This window comes from Hakea prostrata, chromosome 9 (assembly GCF_041222555.1).
Source record: "Hakea prostrata isolate BN-2017 chromosome 9, UWA_Hpros_2, whole genome shotgun sequence".
Lineage (NCBI taxonomy): Eukaryota > Viridiplantae > Streptophyta > Magnoliopsida > Proteales > Proteaceae > Hakea > Hakea prostrata.
The window spans coordinates 18,392,622-18,417,116 of NC_142608.1; the positions used below are offsets into that span (position 1 = coordinate 18,392,622).

A 24,495-nucleotide genomic window follows, 5' to 3' on the forward strand; every position below is an offset into this window, starting at 1 on the left:
CCAAAAATCTACAGACTCACGATTATAGGCTAAAAACGTGAATCTCAAGATTTCGTGAATCTGCCCATTTCAAGTAACCAAACGGTTATTAATCTTCCATTTACGAATCTAGAGATTTGAGAAACCAAACAGGCCCTTAGGGAATCATTTTAGTTTAAATTATGTAGCAACAAACTATTCTTCTTTTAAACTCTGATGTCCATTTTGATTAACTTTAGATAATGGATGCTTGTAACATTTTGATAATCCAAATTTGATAACTTATTATTTGAACTTGATTTATTCTTGTCCTTTTACTTATGCTATATCATGTGTTGTATGGAATTGTCACTGAACCCTGGTCTTGCGGTGTATCACCCCCACGGATATTCGAGTATGACCGGATCCAGTTGGGTGAGGTGTGACATTGCTTCTTTGAGATGATTTAGCAATGGCAGCAAAGTGAATACTTGAAGGATGCAATGCCTTCCAAGTATTCGATTTTGAAGTTCTTTCCGTAAGTTTAGAGGATGATCTATTCTGCTCCTGTTGAGACGAGGGAGCTTGGTAGTGCAACTTGCTGGTATAATGTGGGGAGAGGCAGTCCATGTGTCTTCCCATACTCCATGCAGCAAACTCCAGAACAAGCAAAGAGCTTGGCAGACAGAAATGTAAGATTAGAGCTACAAAAGGAAAAAACCAGAAAAATCCAGAACAGATTCGACAAAGGGGCAGGTAATTTAAACAAGGGGAATGTAGAGTAAAGAGCCATTAAACTGTCAGGGGAAGTTGTTGGCATCAGATCTCCATCGTACTGGCCATAATGCCCATTTTAAAAGCTTCAAGTTCTGTTCGAGTAGGCTGTAAAGAGGCAAAGGAGATCAGGGATTTTCGGCTCCATCAAAAATTAAATGAACTACGCTCAGAAGATATGCTGGGTAGGCCTCACTCAAGATGACAGCTCCAAATCGTTGCCCCTAAGGTAAAGGATTTACTCATGGCTGCCGGCAAGCACACGAGCAGCAGGGGAGAAGAGGAAAGGGGAAGAAGGGAAGAAGAGGATAACTGCGTGAACTCTGTTTTCATTCTCTCAGTTTTTCATTCACTGGCCATTCATTAGCTAGAGCATGTTGGACCCCAAAATAAAGCGCAAGAGCTAATAAGTGCAGCTGATCACGCACAGTAGAGACCCCCATGCGCTCGTTACTACCTTAGCTTTACGTATCAAGTGGACAAGCTTCAAGGGCTCAATTTCCTGGCCTTCAAACTTAAAAAGTTCTTTCTTGCCTGCCAAATGAAATAATAGGTCATTGTGATCACTAGAAAAATCCAAATAAATCATGCTTCTTCCAATGGTGCAAATTGCAGATCGGAATACATAGATCAACAGAACTGAACTGAAGCCATTGGAAGTGTACCCTAAAAAAGAGATGCCACAATAGATTCGTTAGATTCAGTACATAATACAATTCGGATTTACATCAGACCATTACTTTATAATCACCTACTGAAATACCATTATTAAGAAGTCTCCAAAAAAAAGAAACTACTACCTGGGAATCCCTTTCATATGCCAATAGAAAGACCACAATTTTTTATCTAGGCTACAATCGCATGAGGGGAACTAGGCATTTAGCCATTATTGTAGTAGAGAATTTACCTTGTTTTGATGGTGAAAAACACCATGAATCAGAGCCTTGATATAAAGGTACCTCCGCAATTTCCTGAGCATAATGAATTGGCACACACCAACCATCTATTATCAGTCAGAAAATCAGCAAACTTTGTATGAGTTAGCATCAGGGAAAGATGTAATAAGACATGGTAAAAAGGTTCCCCTAACCCAAGGGTCAGTCCAAAAGAAACTCTGCTGACTAGAGCCAATTTTACCTTTGCAGCACAGGTAAAAGAGGAGCCACTAAGGAGATAACCATTCCAAATTCTGGAGCACCTTTTCTTCTACACTTAGGGTCAAAGAAAGATGAATTTGGAAAGCATTTCCCCTTAATGATTCTAGCCCAAAGCTATTAGGTTAAAAAATTAGTCTCTAAGCTTGCCTACCCAAGAATGAATCATTAATGAGTACTTGATTTCCTAAAACCAAAGCCTCTATGAGCACAGGTAGACAAACGTTATCCCAACTGATTAAAGAAGGGTTAGAGGACTTACTCGAGTTTGCATTCCAGAACTTATTAATGATGGCATCAAGTTTAGAACTCACCTGTTTCTACAGTATAGCTGCTAGTGCAGACTTCCCCAATAGTTTCCTTCCTGTAAAACTAAGAGTGTTGATATTCAAATGGTGTACTTTAAAAAGCCACCCAGCCAATCAAAAATTGGAAACCTCAAACTCTGGAAGAGGAAGATAAAAGATTAGTACTCAGATACTTATTGGATAGAGCCATTATGGGAATAGCAAATTTATTAGAAATAGAAGTTTTAGCTTCATCTGAAACATTGTTGCTAAACCACAGACCACGTTTTTGTTAATTGATCGCGTCCTGAAAAGTCTGAGAATAGGCAAGGGAAACTCTAATAGAGACTACATCCTCTTCCAATACTTGGCAGAAGATGAAAACATCACTTGCAAAAAACAGATGAGTAACTTCCAGAGCTCTACAGGCAACAAAAATACCTTTAAAGGCTTTAAGCTCATGGTAGGCACCTAGCAGTGTTGATAAAACTTTCATTGCACAGAAAAAGAGGCAAGGACTTCGAGGGTAGCCTTGCTTGAGGCCCCTGGAGGGGGAGAAATACCCAAAAGAAGACCCTTTTAGCTTGACTGGAAAAGAAGAGGATGACATAAGGATCAGAATAAGACTAGTCCAGGAATCATTGACCCCCAAGAGATGGAAGGTTGACAAGCAAAATTTTCATTCTAGCCTATTATAGGCTTTGAAGAGATCAATCTATAGCCAGAAACCCAAGTGGAAAATCTCATGGGCAATTGAAATGTTATCCACTATTTGTCTTCCAGGGATAAAGGCTCTCAAAAATCTTTACTCACCCATACCTTGTGATGATTCAGATCTGACCCTACATATATTCATGTGGGGAAATCCTTGCTCATTTTGCACATCCAAAAAAAAAATTCCTTACTCGTTTCTCTTGTCTTGATCAAATAGTTTAAACCACACCTCAAAGAGCTGGCTCGCTTATAAATATCAATGTCTCATAGTATGGGATAAAGAAGGTTAAGAGAAAAACTATTAATTTCAAGCAAAAGTCAAAGACCACCAAATAAACTTCTGAACCTCTCTTGGGCTGTGGCAAATGATGAGTGCCTCGAAGATGAAGGTTTTGAGTTATCTTCTGTTTCTGATTTGTTAACAGATGATAGTTAAACAAATCTGAATGAAGCAAATTACCTGCCAGAGTAGCTTCAATAAAGGATGAAGAAAAAAAGACTAACAAGTGGAGACTGAGGCTTACAAGGAAAGTGGTCTCCTCTATGCATGAGTGATACATAAATAGCCTGTCATTTACCTCAGCTGGAGGGGGGATGAAAGCTATATGAAATTCCTAAACCAAACAAGTGTATCAGAACATTAGCATGCAATAGAAAATGATCTAACAGAAACTCAAGCCGGGACTGGCTTAAGAGCAAGATAGCAAGCTCAAAAATAACAAGAAGTACCAACATACACAAAGCCAGGCAAAACCTGAACACCAAAAAGATAAATTTACTGTTTGGAAATACTGATGCTTCCCACAACTTCTACTCCAACAAAGTCCCATTCTAACAGCAATAGAGAAGAGTTACTAACAGCTACTCAAGTAACTCTTTCTAACTCAACCACTGGAGAAACTAAAACAACCTAAGTGAAGATTGCACACCAAAACCAAAGTACAAACACATACAAGAGAAATATTCCACCTTGGCACCAAATAGAGGACCCAACCTATTGGTCCTCTTTTCTACCATCTAAACTTAAGATCTGAGGCAAATACTTGCAAATGGAAACAGAGTCTGAAATACAGTATGGATGCAACTCTGCAAGTCAATATGTAATTAAATGCTTTACACTTCATATTTTGAAATCAAATATCCTGTAAGTTTTAAGCTTAAGCATCTTCTTTGGTCCCTATGCCAACTCTACTAGAAATACAGTATGGATGCAACTCTGCAAGTCAATATGTAATTAAATGCTTTACACTTCATATTTTGAAATCAAATATCCAGTAAGTTTTAAGCTTAAGCATCTTCTTTGGTCCCTATGCCAACTCTACTAGAAAATCAACCATCCATAATTTCTCACTGCTCTGGTCCAAAAAGAAAACGTGTTAGGTGCGCCTGAGCTCCTTTGTTGAATGATAGGTCCAATTTAAATGCAAACTGTTTTCAACTTATAAGTTTTTATTGTCATAGAGGTTCTCCATTAACTGCACCACAATTAACTTCAACAGTTCCGAAAAATTAAGGCAAGGCTGTGAAATATAGCAAAAACTCAACTAAAATAACAATGCAAAAAATAAGAACAGCAGACAGCTATGATGATAGCAGCTTACAAGGTGCTAAAACTGATGCCTAAATAAATACAAACACCAACATGGCTCATGCATGACTGCTACTACTAAAAGAAAAGTCTAGAAGGGTTACAGTTGCCCCAGAGATGCTAGGAACTAACAACAAACATTCACTGGATATGCATTTCCATTAAAGTTTAGGATAGACAACTACCAGAACATTCCAATAATTTTGTAATTCATGTAGGTCATAGATGATTCCTTCAGTAGACCTCGAGTGTTAATAACTTTGCATTTCTACTCATAACAAAGTGCTGGCAAACAAATCATGGCAGATTAATCATTTTGACTTGCACATTAAGTGAGATGATAAAACAACCATTAAGAGGCAGATGACTTGATAAGCCAAAATATACACATAGTTCGTTGCATCTAACTAATGGAAACGAGAAATTTTATGATTACAAAATGTAAAGGAAACCAGACAAGAGGCAGCAACAAGAGTTAACCCAGAGTCCACCAAAACCTCAACTACACTCTAGACTCTGCTATTAGGACCTTAGCAGCTAGGCTACGAATCCCTTATGCTTGTCACATACAAGGAATACAAATTTACTTAAGAGGAGTTGGAAATCACAGTAATAAACATACCTTTCTGTCCATATGATCAGCTTACTAAGTTTTCTATCCAAGGTAAACCTGAAAAACCGAGAAATTAAAAAACATAAAGACCCCGTGTGGGAGTGTGTTAGACCACTCAAATTTCTGCACCCGCCTTATCCAGAGCTCCATTCCATATAGACTGCTTGCATGGAAAAGAAAGATAAACAGATTCAAAAGTACTTTCTCGTGAGAATAGGCACCCCAAGTACCATAAGTGTATAGGGGACCTTTAGAAGTCCTTTGGTCTGAATTTGAAGGGCGTTTACAAAATATCAAACAAGACAGGGCACCAACTTGTCAAAGTATATATTCATCTCATATGAGCAATTTAATGGAATAACTGAAAGAAGAAAAAGATTGAAAGGTTGAAAACTCATCCAATCAGCAGATATTTTAGTTGGCTGCTCTTCTATGTGAGACCCATGTCATGGTGCATTAATGTCCCCCTGTGTCATCAAATTACCCCATAAAACTACCTTAGGGAAGAAAAATAATAAAACAGAAGCATATCTCTTGATCTCAAAGAAATTCAAATTGGAAAGTTACACATAAAGACCCTCTCCATAAGTTCAAAGAATGATATGAAAAACTGATCGTGAATCTGCAACAAACAACCCAGAAATGATCTATGCAGCAGCAACAACTTCACTTGCTTGCAGTTCCTCCTCTACTAAATCCTTTGTCGCTTTTATGAGACCCCTAGTGATACCACTAAGAAACAAGCCATTATGTTTCATTTCTTCTAAGAGCTTCTCTGATGTCCTCCAGTCCAAGGATTTGAGGCAAAGAGACTGGATCAACTTATTATACTCATCAACATTCGGCTGGACACCAAATTCATTCATTTCACTCAGCAGTTTCAGAGCCTTATCGAATTCCTCAAGTTTGCAATACCCACGAATTAGTATATGGTACGTAACAGGGGTCAACTTGGAATGCTTCTTTTTCGCTTCTGATAGAATTCTACACGCTTCCTCCATTTGACCACCCTGTGCATAACCTCTCATAATCACGTTGTAAGTGTACACATCAGGTCTTAGCCCCCTACTCTTCATCACTTCCAACAGTTTCATGGCCTCCTCCATTTCCCCGGCTTTAGAAAGAACAGTAAGGACCAAATTGAACGCTGGATTACCAGGAGGTGGGCCTTCTTCGATCATCTTAAATAGCAAGTCCTTTGCAGCTTTCACATCTTTCCTCCTACATAGACCACGAACAACAGAGGAAAAAGGCTTGATTGCATACATCTGCCTTTCTTTTGAAAAATCATTAAGCATTTCAGCTGCTAACTGGACAGTTTCATCCTCTCTACATAGGGAATTAATTAGAAAAGTAACAGAAGATTGAGGTGGGTACTTGTTCTTCTCCTTTGCCATCAAATAAACCAAATGTGCATCTTTAGCCCTACTTCCTTTGCAGAACCAACATATGAACTTACCAAGCTTTTCAGAATCAGGCAGTTTTCCAGTGTTGAGCATCTCCTCACAGACAGACCACGCCCAATCGTAGAATGACCGGCAACAGAGTGCGTCAATTGTAAAATAGTAAGAATCTGCATCAGGATCACAACCAAATTCTGCGAACTTGTTAAAAACTTCCAGCGCAGCCTTTGCCTTGCCCAACTTCCGGAATAGATGGATCAACTCATTAAGAATATCAGTGCTCAATATAGCTTTCTCCTTCTCTCCAATTTCCTTGACCAAATCCCATAAAGCATACGCATCTCTCTTCCTTACACTAGCACTGACCACCCGAACAAGGGTATCAACAACCATAGTACTGGTAGAAAATTCAGATCTTCTCCAGGCCCATTCGAAAAAACCAATTAAATTCTCACCTCCTATTTGTGGCGTCTGGAGTACCCTCATAAAAAACTCGTCTGTCACCGTTAAATCCATCTTCTCCAAGCTTGACTCCAAAGGCTCCTCCAGAGTACTTTGAAGAATAGAAACAACATTCTCGACTTGTTCCAGATTAATCTCTGGTATTCCATCCCCGTTTTCTTCTAAAGATTCCTCTGAGACAAAACCACTCATTTGATCATCGCCGGCTGGACTTTCACTTCGAACAAACTCTTTATCAGTAACATCTTCGAAGACTTCCGAAGAAGCATCTGATTTACGAGAAACAAAACTAGCCTTGTCCGCAAATAGGACTGAAGAAGACTTTGAGTCTTGCGAAACAAAACCAGCTTGTCCATCAAGAACACCGTCTCTGTAAGTCGATGAAGACTCATTTAATGGATCATGACTTTGCTCATGAGAATCAGGACTACCAGATGATGGATCAAGAGAGAAAAATCTGGGGCTTTGACAAAGGGGTTTGGGTTTGGAGATCCAATGTGAGAAATGTGGAGATGGATATCGAATTCCAGTTGGGTTTTTCAATGGTACCACGTTGTGAAGCGAAGGAACTAAACGGCTTGAATAGCTGATGAGAAGAGAACGAGTTTTGAATCTCCACATCCCTCTCGGTCTCAATGGTTCTGATGGAAAGTCTGAACGTTCGGATGCGAGGGTTTTGGAGCCAAGACGAAGAAATGAACGTGAGAATGCAGAAAGAGTCCGGGTCAGGAAAATGCCGAGTGAACCCAAAGAACCTGACAGACCCACCATACGGCTCAGAATCCGAGCCGACTCAAGATAGGCGTTTTGAGTCTTCTAACCATGGTTTGAAGTGTCGTTGATATATCGCCATGTCGGATCCGACACGAGGTCAACAATTAGTCAACAATATATTCATGGTCCAGTTCCCATCCCTTCTCGACCAGACGAAGGAGAGATGAATACTATATGGTAGCGGTGGGTAAGGGCTTGACTTGACCGTGTGTTCTCTCCTGGTTGGGTCAGAGGCGAAGACTAGCAAAGTTCATCATTCAGTGCAATGGTGGGGTGTTCATAGAAAAGAAGGCGTCACCAACGAGTGGCAGATTTGGATGGAATCTCGCTTGGATGCGGGGGAGATCCATAGATCTGGATAGAGTCTCGCGCATAGAGGAAGAGTATGCGCACGCCGATATGTCACCAATGTCACCAATTTGTCGCCAATGTTCCCAATATGTCACTTCTCTCTCCTATTTCTTGCATTTTCACCCTATTTTTCTATGATCTTCGACATTTACAAGTACATCTTGCTTCATTATTGCCAACTATTACATTGTTTGTGTCAATCATTCATGTAAATCTGTGAGTTTTCCAGACTTCCAGTTTCACCCGCATATAGTTGGACATGTATAGATGAAGAACACTAGTTTAGTTGATGTTTTGGATCAAAATAGCATTCCTAGTATATTTATTGGCCTCAAGTTAGGTTATACAACAAGATTCAGACTAAAATGACCCCAAATATCCCTCGAAACTAGGGGTCGATTTTCATCGACACCCCTCCAAATGTCGCCCAACATATCGTGATATGTCAGTTGCTAGCCACTGACACGGCGACACCAAGTGATTTTTCGAATCTTGCTTGTAACACATCAGAAACTGTTAGCATCAAGAGGCATCAAGTTCCTCAACCTCAGGTGATTTTAAGAGATGTTTTAACACTACATAACGACTATTTTATTTTATTATTTTTATTTTTTTTATTTTTTTTGTGTCTGAGGTTTATTCGGGCTAGCTTGCGTGCACCTCAATTACATCTTCAAAGGGAGCTTTATCATCTGCAAGGGTCGAATTCATGACCTCTCTATTGAAAAGTATGGATCCCACTACTCTACCAACCCTGCATTGACCATAATGACTTTTTATCATATTGGGCAATACATTTTGGTATAAAAAATCCATTATGTGCCTATAAAAGAAAAGAAAGACTTATCAATATATATTGTATCGATTTGATGGTATCTAATATAGATGATATCATATCATACCATATCATCTTTGGATGCTTTGAACCATACCAGTCCACACCTAATTAAGGTGCAAACAAATCAAACTTGAATAATTTTTACTCTTGAATATCCCCTTCTATCACCATTTTAGGAGGGAGGTGTCCTTCTCCCCTTATCATATGCCCCAGGTTGGGATTAACATGTTCATTGGTGTGAGCCTGTGAGGGTGTGAGGGGAGGCTTGGATGGAGTCATAGACTCATAGTCAATGGCAAGCATATTGATCTGTTGAGTTGAAACTTGGGACTGGACATTCACTCCTACAAGTGATTCGCATCGATGATGAGGGAAATCTAGGAGAGATATGTCATGTCCAGAAATCCCTAAATCTATTGTTTTCTTTTCCTAGGGCCAATAAAGATATCTTAGAATCAGTCTCAAGGTTTGCAGGAAGGTCGAAATTTTCAACGGGAATTGAAAGCCATATCATATGCACCATGAAAAATCTCATCCTTAAAGAGATTGGAATTCAAGGGTCTCTTCCTTGGAAGTTTTACCTTATAGGGAAATTTGGTTTTAGATTTTCGAACCCATCTGAGCTGCCACATGATAATTACAATAAAGTATGCTAATGGCTGAACTGTTAATCATGCCAGCCACTAGCAAGGCTACTCCTGTCATGAATTCTAAACAAGTTACATAGCTTATCGCTTGTTAAACATATAAAACCTATATGTAGTGGGATGTAGGAATAAGAAAGAAAAGAAATGATTTGTTGGAAAAATTTTAAATGTGAATTCCAATTTTATTGTATCTCACATTTTTTCATAAAATTCCACATATTTAATAAAATTTAAAAAAAAAAAAAAAAGTGAAAAAATAACATGCCATTATCAGTAGATAAATTTTTTTAATCTTCCATAAATTAAAAGTACTTGTCTACCCACTTTTCAGCCTCCATTGAACCAAACAAGTCATTCTTTGAGATTTCATGAAAAATTTAGTTTTTTTCAAACTCTTTCGCACTCGTTATTCCCAATCCCACTTCATATTCAACAAACAAAACAATGCTTTCGTGAAACCCCATGATATCTGTTAATATTAGTGGGTGAGTCCCACTACAATTTGTGCCATAGGTGGCGGCAAGGTGGTTATATAGTCTAAGATGACTACTTCTCTATTTAATTGAGTCTAAAGAAAACTCTAATATTCCCTCCCTAAGATGAGTCTAAGGAAAACCCTAATTAAGGAATTAAGATTAAGGGAAAACATTATAAATAGAACAATGGAAAACCAAACAAAAACACATGATTTAAAATACTCTCACATTCACTACAAATTCTCCAAGCTAATCCTGAACCTCCATCATTGTGGTTCGCCGATTTGGAAGCGTGGAAATAACCTATAGAGTTCACGAGCTCAAAGAAGGGAAAGGGAACACAAAGAGGCACCTGCAGTGTCTAGATCCATTGCAGAAAATCACTAAGGTTATGGATTTAAAACTTTTCTTTTCATTGATCTAGTTTAACATTGGTATCCGAGCCAGGTTGGGGTTAGGGTCGCTAACAACGGCTAGTTTTATGGGTATTGGTTGATAGGATCAATTGACATTAATGAGTGTCAGATTCAATCCTTAACCAATTGCTTGACCTCTACCCAATCTATGGTATAAAATTGGATGAGTAGTTTTATTTTATTTTCTTTATGTAGTGTTTTTTTTTTTTTTTTAAGATTAAAAAAAAAAAAGACGCCTCCCTATGTTCGGCGTTGGATTATAAAAAATAAAAAAATAACAAAATAAGTTCTTGGACCTTCACGTGAACATGAAAAAAAAAAAAGGAAGACAAAACAGGAGACACGTTCCTCTTTGATTAGTTTTAAAGACTCTCTGGAGTGAGGTTTGAGCCATCATCTTGTGTTTATTAACCACAAACTCAAATCAGTGGAGTTCTACTAATACTATATTTTGTTTTTTAATTAAAAAGTTATTAGCTTGGAGTTATTTATGATTGCATATTTCTATGTTTTGCATAAAATTTTGTTTTTGTGTAATTTTTGTAATCATTAGCTTTACTGACATGTTAGTTATATTGTTTTAACTTTCTTTGCTATGATGATTATGCAAAAATATATTAGCAATGAAACATTCCCATGGTAGTTTAAACCTTTGATTCGCTCCATTTGGTGGATGCAGAATCAATCTCTTCCACAATAGACCATAATTTTTTTTTAATTTATTTATGGAAGAAATCCTGTTTGGTGTTACCATAATGATACATTTTATGTATGTACGCTAGAGTTAGTATTTGAGAGTGATGCAATGTGTGGTATACCCTAGTAATGTTGTAGTAGGATTTTTTGAGATGTAATTTTAATTATTTTTTGGAAGCCATGTAATAGGGTTGCCACCATACTGCACATCACAATCTTTTACTGATTTGATGTGTCATTAGAAGTACCAAACTTTGGGTTCCTCTGGTGGGACCTATGCGTACCCGTATGTATGGCACAATTATATGATAGGAGATGCCCATTCCTCCAATGTATACTTATTGGAATAATTTAAATTATTTATTCTCAATACATTTTTTGTGGGGTTTAACATCGAACAATGTTAGATGATTGACACCACAGTATGGATTAAGGATAATTAATTTGGAAAAGTTCCAATAAGTGGTGAAAAAAATATACTATGCCTTTTTTTCGCATTCTGGATGTAGTCTAGATGACCTTTAAAAATGTGATTGCTGACCTTCTCATGGGTGAGAAACTTCTCGGTCATGAGAACTTAGAGAAGTGGCAACGGAAAGTCCAGTACTATCTTAATGACAAAGATAGCATTAAGCATCTTACCATGGAAATGACTGTACCGACCAATCCTCCCTTGGGAAAAGAAACTACCCAATCTCATAGAGATAAAGATTTGTATGATGCTTGGGTTAAGAAAGACCGAAGTGCGCGGTTTTTCATTTTAAGTGCCATGCAAGATGACCTACAAGGGGAATATGAGGTTTTCCCTACAGCTAAGTCCATGTGGGACGAGCTGAAGCGTGCTTTTGGTGGTACATCCACAACTAGACTACGAGGTATGATCATTAAGTTTGAGATGTACTGAATGGACCCCAATCATAAAATGATTGAGCACATTAGAATTGTCAAGGAAATGGTTCGCAAATTAAAAGATGCTGGACATGACCTTTCTAATGAGCAACAGATCCATGCCTTGATTAGGACCTTACCTGATTCTTGGGCACCAATGAAACAAGTACTTTCTCATCTTGAAAGCATCAAGACATATGCTGATTTAGCTCAACACCTTGAGATGGAAGTAGAGCGCCTAGAGGTGACTTGCACAACTGCTCTTATTGCTCAAGCAAGTACACGTAAGGGCAAATGGCCCAAACGTAAAGGACTTAAAAGAGGTAATTAGGAGGGTACCAGGAACTTGGCACCTAGGGAGGGAATGGTTAAACAGAAACGTGGAAAGCGTGGGGGTAAGAAAGACATGTCCAAAATAATGTGCTACAACTGCCAAAAGAAGGGACACTTTGCTCGTGATTGCACTGAGTCAAAGAAGGTATCATCTTTATCTTTTCCTTGTACCTTTGTGAGTACACATGTTTTGGTTGCCTTAACACAATCAGATTGGATTGTTAATATAGGAGCAACCAGGAAAGTCACACGGGAAAGAGGCCATTTTATAAATTATCTCAAAGTGTCATCGGGAGTGCATAGAATTTACATGGGAAATGGCGCCAACATTGATGTTCAAGGCTTTGGATCAGTCCAACTTAGCTTACGAACGGGCCGCACGTTGATCCTCCATGATGTACTCTATGCACTAGACATAATGCATAATTTAGTTTCGCTCTCAGCACTTTTAAGTTTCGGATATTCTTTCAATTTTTCCAATAGTGCTTTGGATTTATTATTTGAAGGGGCCATGTGGGGCCACTACATTCTTGACAATGGATTTTTTAAAAAAATTAGATTTGATTCCGATTATCTCTAATTCTTCTTCTTTAATTGTTGATAGAAATATAGAATCTGTAAAATGACATTCTAAATTAGGTCACATTGAGAAGGACAGGATGTCACGGTTAGCTAGAGTCGGCCTTTTAGGCTCACTCGCTAAAGTAGATCTGCCCATATGTGAACCTTGTCTGGCTGGAAAGGCTCATCAGAAGCCTTTTGGAAATGCACCCAGATCAACTCAACCATTAGAGTTAGTACACTCTGACATCTGTAGACCCATGAATGTTAAGGCAAGACATGGAGCCTCCAATTCTCTCACTTTCATAGATGATCATTTGCGATATGGTTACGTTTATTTGATCGCTCATCGTCATGAAGTATTAGATTGTTTCAAATGCTTTGTGACAGAGGTTGAGAATCAATTAGGTAGAAATTTAAAAATTCTGCGAACTGATCGTGGACATGAATATTTATCTGAACAATTTAAAGAATTGTGTGAAGAAAAAGGAATTGTGAGACAATTAACTATTCCTAACACTCCGCAACAAAATGGTGTAGTAGAAAGAAGGAATAGAACTCTTATTGGACATGGTTAGGTCCATGATGGCGCAAGCAAACCTCCCAATTAGTTTTTGGGGAGATGCACTTCAAACTGCAGCCTATATCCTGAATATAGTACCATCTCAGTCAATACCATCTACACCCTATGAGCTATGAAAAGGTACAAAGCCTGCTCTAGGACATTTAGGACCATAGGGTTGTGCTAGGTATGTTCACACCTCTTCCCATAAGTACGAGAAGTTAGGCCCTAGAGCTAAGAAATGCATTTTTGTGAGGTATCCTAATAGATCAGGGATACGTCATGTACGGTGAACACCCTAGTGGAGATATGACTGAGATTGAGTCACGAGATGTCGAGTTTCTAGAAGCTGATTACCCTAGTTTATTTGATGCGCATAGAGATCTTGACCTCTATGAGATAGAGGATGATCACAACATACCAAATCCTTTTGGCGAGGGTGGGGAAAGAACACATCCTTTAGTCGCTAGAGAAGATATTGGTCATAGTGCACCAAGTGGGAGCACGAATGCAGATTGCGAACATAGTGGAAGTGTACCTAGTGGGGACACAACACCCATAAAGGATTGTGATCTCAATGCACATAGAAGCACAAGAGGACATATTCCCCGTCATCGATTTGAGATTGAAGGGGACGCCCTTTTTTGTGCCTTAGCTGATGAGGAGGAGCCTGTATCCCTAAAGGAAGCGCTATCATCACATGCTAAGGACAAATGGTTGGTTGCTATAGAAGATGAGTTGAGTTCTATGGAAAAGAACCAACTCTGGGAGTTAGTTGATCCTCCACCTAATTACAAAAATATTGGGAACAAATGGGTTCTAAAGGTTAAGCGTAAGGCTGATGGATCAATTGACAAATATAAGGCACAACTTGTGGCGAAAGGCTACACCCAAAGAGAGGGTGTGTACTATAATGAGACATTCTCCCCTGTGTTGAGGATAGCATCCATTTGTCTTATTTTGTCTATTGTGGCAAGACTAGATCTTGAGCTCTTTCAAATGAACGTTAAAACGACATTTCTCAACGAAGAACTGAACGAAAAGATCTATATGGATCAACCAGTGGGTTTTGAGTTCAAGGGACATAAGTGCAAAGTTTCCCGCCTTAAACATTCCATATATGGCCTCAAACAAGCGTCCAGACAATGGTATTTTAGATTTCATCATGCCGTAACTTCTAATGGCTTTGATTTGATTGAAGAAGATCATTGTGTGTATATAAAATGGTCCAAGAAAAGATTCTTAGTTCTCTCTTTATATGTCGATGATATCCTTTTAGCAGGGAATGACATTGACATGATAGTCGCCACTAAAGAGTGGTTGTCATTCACATTTGAGATGAAGGACATGGGCGAAGCCAACTTTGTGTTAGGCATCAAGATAATGAACAATCACTCAAAGAACTTTCTAGGTTTGTCTCAACAAACTTACTTAGAGAAAGTCCTTGAACGATTCCACATGCAAAATTCTAAGCCCATTGACACACCAATGGACAAAACGTGCAGACTAAGCCCAGATAAATGCCCTAAGAATGAAGAAGAGAAAAATCAAATGTCAAGAGTACCCTATGCTTTTGTGGTTGATAGTCTGATGTATGCGATGATATGCATGCGCCCAGATATCTGCTATGCTGTTGGGATGGTCAGTCGTTACCAAAGTAACCCAGGACTTACTCATTGGCAGGCAATAAAAAGGATTTTTCGTTACCTTCGTGGGACGACAAATCTGGTGCTCACATATAGTGGTTCAGATTTGAGGTTGAGAGGTTACCTAGATGCTGACTGGGGTAGTGATCAGGACGAGTGAAAGTCTACCTCAGGTTATGTTTTTGTCCTTGGAGGTGGAGCTGTTACTTGGAGCAGCAAGAAGCAAACTTGCATTGCTTTGTCCATGATGTAGGCTGAGTATGTTGCATGCTCAGCTACTATTCAAGAGGCAGTTTGGCTTAGAAGACTTTTGAGAAGTCGCAGCCTATTCTCACATGGCAGATGATGTGACGCAGTGAGTTAGTATATTTTATGAAGATGTCATCAGGCATGGAATTGACCCACTCACACGGATAATTCACCTTGGCGCTTGTAGATAACGAACACGATAAGCCTAAGGGTTTGTAAGGATTTAGAGGGCTTTCAAACCAATGTCAGGCGCCTTAGTTGGAACTAAGATGAGACCTTCGTGGTCGAACATAGAATCATCACATTTCTGTGTTGCCTGGATTGTAGCTGAATGTGAATCTTTTATAATTGGTCAATGTGATTAATTGTAGAAGAATCAGGTTAGGCGCTTTAGGTAGTGGCTGAACCAAGATTCGTATGGCGTATTTTTTTCTTTTGTGACATGCCCATATCAGTGGGAGTTACGCCATAGCATGCATGTTTGTTACATGTGCTGAAGTCGACCGATGATGAGAGTGATTGAATGGATCCCTGCTTCATCACTGTGTGAGCCATCAGAATCACACAATGTTGATCCTACTTGTACCCTTTACTTTAGACTATGCCACGAAGAGGACACCCAATGATGCTACTTTAGCTTGTTCCTTAAGATCATAGATGATGCGGTTTGCAGGGCAAGACTGGGAAAGCAGTTGGGGATAATCCAAATGGCATGAGAGCTATGAGAAAACTTTTCATTCTATACCCATCAGTGATGTGACTCATTGCCCGGGCGACTTGTCATTTGACAAAGTCATGAGTGCATCATATGAGGATAGTTCACATTGCTCACTATGAGGGATCGAGAATGTGGAATTGGGTATAATTGAATTGTTTAGGGTATAATGAGATAATTTTGATGTGCTATGTTGGTTAGATGGAGATTTGATATAGCACTCCTACCCTAGATAAATCTCTTAGATCGCACGTTCCATTTCTGCATTGAAAGTATTAGAGTTGATGAGAGCATTTGGATAACTCCGCCAACTTGTGGCGAGTGGGAGATGTTAATATTAGTGGGTGGGTTCCACTATAATTTGCGCCATAGGTGGCCTATGGCGCAAGATGGTTATACAGCCTAAAATGACTACTCCTCTATTTAATTGGTTATACAGCCTAAAATGAATCTAAGGAAAACCCTAATTAAAGAATTAGGGTTGAGGACAATACATTATAAATAGATTGATGAAAAACCAAACAAAAGCACATGATTTAGAATACTCTCCCATGCTCTACGAATTCTCCAAGCTAATCCTGAACCTCCATCATTGTGGTTCGCCGATTTGAAAGCGTGGAAATAATCTATAGAGTTCACAAGCTCAAAGAAGGAAAATGGAACGCAAAGAGGCACTTCCAGTGTCTAGATGTATTGCAGAAATCACTAAGGTAAATGATCTAAAACTCTTCATTTCATTGATTTAGTTTAACATTACCTTTGCACAATGGTGCCACTTAATAATACGGTGCTGCAACAGATGTTCTAACCTTGTTGTGTCATATCTAGGAAGGCCCACTACGGATTACCTATGCCTTCAAATTTAACTCACTTCTCCACTAGATGACCCAAACGTTTCAACCATTGTGAATGAAATTTGGGTGTAACATTGATCGATGAACACAACTGATATTGGTACAAGAATAAATTAATGCCAAAAAGCCTAAGACTGGACAATTGAAGCATGCAAAATGAGTAAATGGTGCACGGCCACCTCGTGGCAATGTATAAGGCAACCCCTAATGAAGTGAAACGTCTCACGTTACAGCAGAAATTTTGCACTATTGGATTTTTCTTCCTGCCCTGAGGTGTTTGGTCCAGTTTGTGGAAATCCGCCGCCATTCAGAAACCTCCCTACTGAGTGTGAAATGTTCTTGGCTTTGGTTACAAATTTGAAATGAACATATGACGAAGATAAGTTATCCTTGCAAGGGAATAAATCAACCTTGATGACTGTCGAATCAACACTGAATTACAACTGGTTTCCATACCTGCTCAAGAATGGGTAGCATGACTAATATGTGCTGCTACAAGAAGTCCAACGTCACGAACGCTAACACCTATTCTTGTTCTTGTTTTTGTTTTTGGTTTTCTGTTTTTCCCAGACTGGTAGCAGTAGCTGTGAAATTTTATTGCAAAACAAATTACCAGAGTTAATGCAGCATTAAGGTACAAATGACGGGCCAAAGCCACCTACAAAGGAGATAAGTGATAGGACGTGGCCTGACTATATTGATTCTTGATGAGAAGGTAAGCTTTATTTCCACTATAACTGTTCCTACAAATATGTACATTGGATCAGAAGGGACAGATGCATGGTTCAATTCCCCAAGTTTTCTCTGCGTACTCAGCAATTGTTCGATCACTACTGAATTTCCCAGAGCCTGCAGTGGCAAGAATGCTCATCTGAGTCCATTTCTTTTCATCAACAAATGCCTTGTCCGCAGCAGCCTAAAGTTGACCACCGTTAGAATTCAAATCCTAACTAATTCAGAGTAAAAGAATAAATCACAGGTTTTTTTTTTTGGGAAACTTTCTAAAAGGAGAGAAGAATACCTGTGCCTCAAGATAGCTCTCAAAATCATCTCCCAGAAGATAAAAATCACCGCCACTCTCCACAGTGTCACATAGTGATCTGAAGTAATCCTTGAAGCCAAAATACCCTTCACGAACCATCCTGTAAGTATTTTCACTAATGTAAGTTGAGCATAACACTGAAGAATGAAGCAGTATTCAATGGCTATTGCATGAAGAGCATCAAAAAGGAACCAGGTCCACAGGTCACAGGACGTGCAGCACTATAGGAAGGGGTTTTACACTTGAAAGGCACAAAATGCAAAAAATAAACCAAATTTCAAGAATTTGATGTACAGAGGACCAGAAGTGACGCAACTGTTACCTATCACGTGATATCTTTATAGTTGTCTTGAGAAGCATGGCAGAGGTGAGAAAAGGACTGAGATCCACTATTCAGGGATCATGTAGGCATAAAATAAGTTTGTTAGGTCAAAGTCAACCATATCTGTAATTTGTTCATTTTCAATTGCTATGCTAATATTTATCGAGCTGCCAAATAACTAAAGATTTTTGAAGTTTTGGCATGCCACATGTAGAGTGGTACCTACTCCCAAGGAAAATTGACAGTAGATAAAACTTAACTGAAGCTTACATGGAGAAATTTACAGCAAATGATATGGTTGACAAACTGGAGAAAGCACAAAATAAACTTACAGACATGGTGGGAGATCTCGCGAGATATCTCGTTTTTTTAGCTTGGCGAGACGAGATGGAGGGCGAGAGCAGCGAGTTGGGATATCTTGCTCGAGATCTCGCCATATCTTGCTATATCTCGCCATATCTCGCCTTGGATCTCGCACTCTCAATTTTTACCTTTTTTTTTGTGGATTTTGGCTGAATTTTCACTTGCAACTACTCTTAGCACATCTACAACAAGGAAGATCAATCATTCTCTACTTATCTTATGAATTTATGATTTAATGACTTATATAGAACTTTTAATAGTTGTATAATTATTTTATTCTTGAAAATTGAGATTGAACATTTAAGTTAGTTGATGCATTTGATTTACTTGCTTTTCATTTATATGCCTTAAAGGTTCTATATTACATGTTGTATAACATTGCATTCCCTAATCTTACTACATTTCGGTTTCACACTATGGGTAGACTTAGAAATCATACATAGGGTTGTTTCTAACAAATCCAAGGCCACCAACGTGTTCAAAAGGCCTTAAATAAGCTAAATACCAAGTTTCAACCAAATTGGGACCCTAAAACCCACCGAGATGGGCCACCGAGTTGATGCCAAAAAGATGTATATCTCGACCGAGATCTCACCGAGATGGTCGAGATCTCTCTTTTTCAAGGTGGCGAGATCTCTCTCGAGAGCGAGATCTTCTACCATGCTTACAGAAAGTCTTGTGATTATTGGGAGGGAAGGAGCCTCTATCGTCTATATACTACATGAAAAAAAGAATCAAAATTTGAGGATATGGAAGATGAAACAGCTAAAGACAACAGATGGGAAAACCAGAGTTACCAATCAAACTGACTTTAGAGTAGGGGTCTCATTATGCTTGGAAAACAATCAGAGCGAAAACAGGCCATCATCCGGTATTCAATTATTGCATTTAATTAGCTACCCCACATTCAAAAAACTGTTTTCATACTTGCAGCTCAAGCTTTTACCCTCAGACCAAGTAACAGCCTCTAGAATGATAATCAAGCCACTGTTGAGTCGGACTCACCTCCTTCCAATCATATTTTCCTTTTAGTATGGGAAAGGGAAAAAAATAAAGGCAAAAAGGGCCGATAACTTAACTAGTAACTTGGGACTTGCCAAATAACTGTGGTCAGAATTCAGGAATGAGGGAAGAAAGGATTAGATCCCATTAGATTCAAGAGGGACCATTCACAAGAGGAGGTTAGGGACAATGTGTTTAAACTAGAACTGCCATTAGCTTCTCTTCTATATGGACCAGCTGGGATGGAAAAAGGCCTTCATCTTGGTTGAGTGGAGATCAACAACCTCATCTAATCGATAGCCAGTGTTAACCAAAACCCATCATACCAAAGAGAGTCTGAAGATGAAAGACAATGCTCTCTCTAAAGAGTGGGATAGAAAATGTTTTTGTCAAAGAAGCCTAGTGAAAGTGTGAGGGAGGGAGGGAAGAACAGGTTCATCAAGAGCAGAGTATTACTGTTGTCCCATACAGTTGCAGTACATTAACCTTGATATCCTGTTGGTTGACCAATGTTTTATTAACAAGGTCATTTTTGTGATTTAAACTTGATCAGCATGCAAATTTAATATCAAAATTTTTACCAATAAAAGTTTAATATCAACATCAAACGAGGATCCACCAAAAGTTGGCTTTCTTGGAGACTGAGTCAACAGATTTGTTGAGAATGCGCAGAATCCAAGGCTGTTTCTCTCTCCATTCGGCTTTGCAGAAATTTTGCACTTAGCAGAAAATTTTCTCTCCATTCAGCTGCTGTTTGTAGAATTTTGCTGCTTCTAGTTCTGGGACATTGGTTTGAACCTCTACTCTATTGATTGATCTACCAACTTCAAGACAATCACCACAGGGTCTAGAAGCTTCACAACAACTTTTAGATATGCCCAGAATGTATCACTGGATATGGTAGCCCATGCTGCTCTCCCTACTAGTGAATCTGACTGGCCCAACCGAACCACTCTTCTATGCAAACATCGCACGTAGTTGGGTTTTTTTCTTCTCAAAACTTTTCAAGGTAATCCAATTTGCAGCAAATTTTGTGACCCCAGGCCTCACCAAGTCACCACCACATATCCTCCTCAACATATCCAATGCATATCTATGGTTATATACAAATGTGGTCACATGTCGAGCCTGTTGAACAACTTTCTTCACAAATTTGATTTGCCCCATGTCTTTTAGCATCAAATCAATACAATGTGCCGCACAAGGAGTCCAGAAGATCCTATAGGTGGAATTCTCCATCAACTTCATCCCAACCTACTTGAAATTGGAGCCATTATCAGTCATAATCTACACCACGTGCTCGACTCCAACCTCTTTCACCACACTCTTCAGCAATCCATATATGTATTTTGCATCCTTCTTGTAACTGGATGCATCAACAGACTTGAGGAACACCGTCCTCCCATCACAATTCAGCATAAAATTTATGATAGACTATCTAATGAGACCAGTCCAATCATCACACATCACTATCATCCCATAGTGCGTCCACATCAGCTTAAGACCATCAATGTAGGTCTTCAAGTCTTCCTTATGCCGTGGGAGATATACATTATATATCTCATACGAGGTTGGCCTAACCACCCCATGTCTAGCACCATTGATCTCATGCAACATCGCCTTATAATAAGGCCCTTGTGCAACATTTGCAAGAACACTGTGATGTATTGCGCCACTTAAAAAGGGCATCCCCACCTTCTCCTTCACATTACCCCACATATGCTTTAATTTCTTTTTTTTTTGTCTCTGCGGCCTCGCAAACAAGTCAGGATCAATGCATAGTATCTGCACATCGGGATTTATGGCAATAGGTCTAAAAGCAGCAGATGTAGCACTACGTCGAGGTTGTGTGACCCATGGTAAAGGAGCTGACTCTCTGACATCTAGCTCCTCCTCATACTGGAGCTGCCTCTGCTTGCCCTCTCAAAATCCAGATCTCTAGATGACCCTGCACCCATGTCCCTTTGTGTTCTCCTGATCTCATCTAGTCTATGAGACTCCCCACTCATCTTGAGTACTCTCTCCATCTCTGCCTCTGGGAATGATGCATCATTTGGATCCACATTTTGCTTTCTCACCTCCTCTAAGCATATTGTCTGGAACTCATCCCTCTTTGCCTTCTTAAGTGCCCTCTTCTCTTGCCCTCTTGTCACATATTTTGCCATTGCTACTTTAACGTCATAAGGGACATTGGGGCATCCAACCACACTACAGTCCCCTCCCGCTAGATGGATCTTTAGTCGAGTGGCCCCACCTGATCCAATCTTTTTCAAACAATATTTACCCTTTGACTTCTTCCTGTCATCCGTCAGAGGCCTACCATGCTACCAAGCTATGTTTGACATCTTGTTTTTGACTCTCTGACTCAAAAGTTTGTGCCTAATACATACATAACAATCATCGTTAAGATACAAACCCAACACTTTAATTTTAGCTTAAAGACACTAAACACACATTACTTGTAAACTAAGGTATTCATATACATTTAAAAATTTTTCCTAATTAAAAATAATTTTTTTATAATTAAAATATTTTTAAAATAATTATTAAATACAAGAAAAATTGGAAAACATAGTAAAACACTTCAAAAATCAGATTAATCAATTACACATGTAAATCTACCTATTAGAGACAACACATAATAATTTCAAGTCAATCCAATATGCTTCGAGCATGACACAAATAAAAAAAAAATCTAATTTTTTAGGTATTTTTTAAAATCAGACAAATAAAAAATAGTAGAACACTGCAAAGATCAAATCCTACAACAACCACTTGTAAATTTACCTACTAGAGACCATGGAAATTTTTTTCAAAACATTCCAACACCATTTGACCATAAGAGAAAGGAAAAAATAAAAAAATAGGGGAAAATTAGGTTACCTTACAACAAAGCTTGAAAACAGTGAAATAATCTACCAAGAAGGGCCGAAATCAACAAAGGAGTGCTTAAACGTGCTCGAAATGATCCAAAACCATGAAAAAAATGTCAAAATCAGTGGAAAAAATGAGGTCGAAACCTCTTGGTTTGCATGGGTTTCCAAGAAGATGATTTTTTATAAAACTGAACCATATGGTTCAGCCGGTTTGATTAAGTTTCGAGTCGGTTTCGACTAACTGTTGAAATTTCTACAGTTTAGACCCATGGTCCAACCGATTCGAATCTAATTTCGACCCAATGTCGAAATTTCGGTGGTTTTGATCGAAACTTGGGATTTTTTTCGCAGGTTTTTCGTTTCAACCTTCCCAAAATGCAAAATTTCGACTGAAATTTTACAGGTTCCGACCGAATTTTGTTCTTTAGGGTATACTATATGTGCCATATAAAGTTGTATTAAAAAAATGTGCTCCAATCGTTTTGGTCGCCGAATTGCAGCCTAGGTGCTTAAGTGATGTTCAAACTGCTTTGGTTGCCTTGATCACCATGCTTGGAATCCTGGATCTTTCATCAAATAAAAACCAATGCTGATAAAAGTGAAATGAATAAAACTACTCAGCTTATCCCAACTAAATGATGCGGGTGCATGGATCCTTGCCCATGCATTAGCTTTGTTCGAGATCACCTGATACAAGGTATAAACCGTGTATGACTTTTCTCACCCCTTCTCCTAAGGTCACTTAGGGGTTGTATGGTAATGATTCTGGCATAGTTATTTTATGCCATTTGCCCATTTTGGCACAGAAATGACAAAAAACTTGTATCGGTAAACCGGTCTGAAATTTATGTGCCGGTTTAGTGAAAGTGTGCCAAACCGAGCATTTGGCACACAAATTCGTTGTTGTCGAGAAGCAATTCTGTGTGAAATTGCGGGGCACAAGTGAGGCTCGTGACGGTGCTTAGGGTTATCGATGTAATTTTGTCGATAACCCTAAGCTATGCTCACCTCTCTCGCCTCTTTGCTCAACTAACTTGATGTCGTCTCTGGCCGCTCGGCTCGTCTCTCTCTGGTCTCTCGTCGATTCTCTCTGGTCTCGCTCAACTGTCTCCACTCTGCTAAAGATCTTTGCAAACGACTCTCTGCTAAAGTCTCATTTTTTGGTTTCGGAAAGACAAATCTTCAGTACAACCGAAGGAAGAAAAGCTCCAGTGTGATTGCACTCTTGTTCGCCACTTCAGTCGGACTCTACTCTCCGTCGACATTCCACAAATCCCACTGGCCACCGGTACCTTCTTCTTCTTCTTTTGTGGTATCCCACTCAGGTTCTTTTCATCTTCGTAATTTGAGTTTATTATTTACACAATGTAGTCCTAAGTGTTTTTTCCCTAACAATTTTTGAGCAATTGGAAACTAGGGTTTTAATGATTCTGGCTGGTGGTATTTTTCCCTAACAATTTTTTAGCAATTGGAACCTCTTCTTTTGCTTCTTTGTTCTTCTGGCTCGATTGTGGATTGCATGTTTGTCCCTTTTTTTTTTTTTTTTTTTTTTTTTTTTTTAAAATTCTTTGTTCTTCTTCTCTACCAGCACACGGTGTCTATGGAGTCCTACAAAAACTTGGCAGAAATGGTTTCGCAGTTTTCTTTTGTCTCTAGTTTTACAACCTAAATGGTCATAAAATCCCTAAATTTTGGGTGAGAAACGTGATGACATGAAATTGAACGAAAAACAACATGCAACAAAATTGAATATAGCAACCATTAGTTTTCACACTTGTAGTCTTGTATCCAGAATCATTTAACCGTAGGTAGCAAACCATTTGTAATTTCTGCTTCCATCTTTAAATATCTAGTGTTTCCAAATGAACAAATGGAAATGTGTAAAGGAATTGTTCTATACTTTCCCAATTTGTGTCTATTTTTTATGAGTT

The 24,495-nt window shown here is 38.9% G+C and overlaps 2 protein-coding genes across 2 annotated transcripts in view; both read right to left on the minus strand.

Moving 5' to 3' along the window:
- Window positions 1–200: 200 nt before the first annotated feature.
- On the minus strand, window positions 201–7,690 carry LOC149004913 (uncharacterized). Its single transcript, XM_089169144.1, has one exon. The coding sequence runs from the start codon at window positions 7,572–7,574 to the stop codon at window positions 5,736–5,738; it is 1,839 nt and encodes a 612-aa protein (XP_089025270.1). The 5' UTR covers window positions 7,575–7,690; the 3' UTR covers window positions 201–5,735.
- A 9,202-nt stretch (window positions 7,691–16,892) lies between these two features.
- The window catches only part of LOC149004914 (uncharacterized), a 64,823-nt gene continuing 57,220 nt past the window's right edge, over window positions 16,893–24,495 (minus strand). Inside the window, exons 21-22 of the mRNA XM_089169134.1 lie at window positions 17,981–18,101; window positions 16,893–17,875 (exon numbers count right to left, since the gene is read on the minus strand). Coding sequence (XP_089025260.1) covers window positions 17,723–17,875; window positions 17,981–18,101 — 274 coding nt within the window. The 3' untranslated portion in view covers window positions 16,893–17,722. The remainder of the gene's footprint in view (window positions 17,876–17,980; window positions 18,102–24,495) is intronic.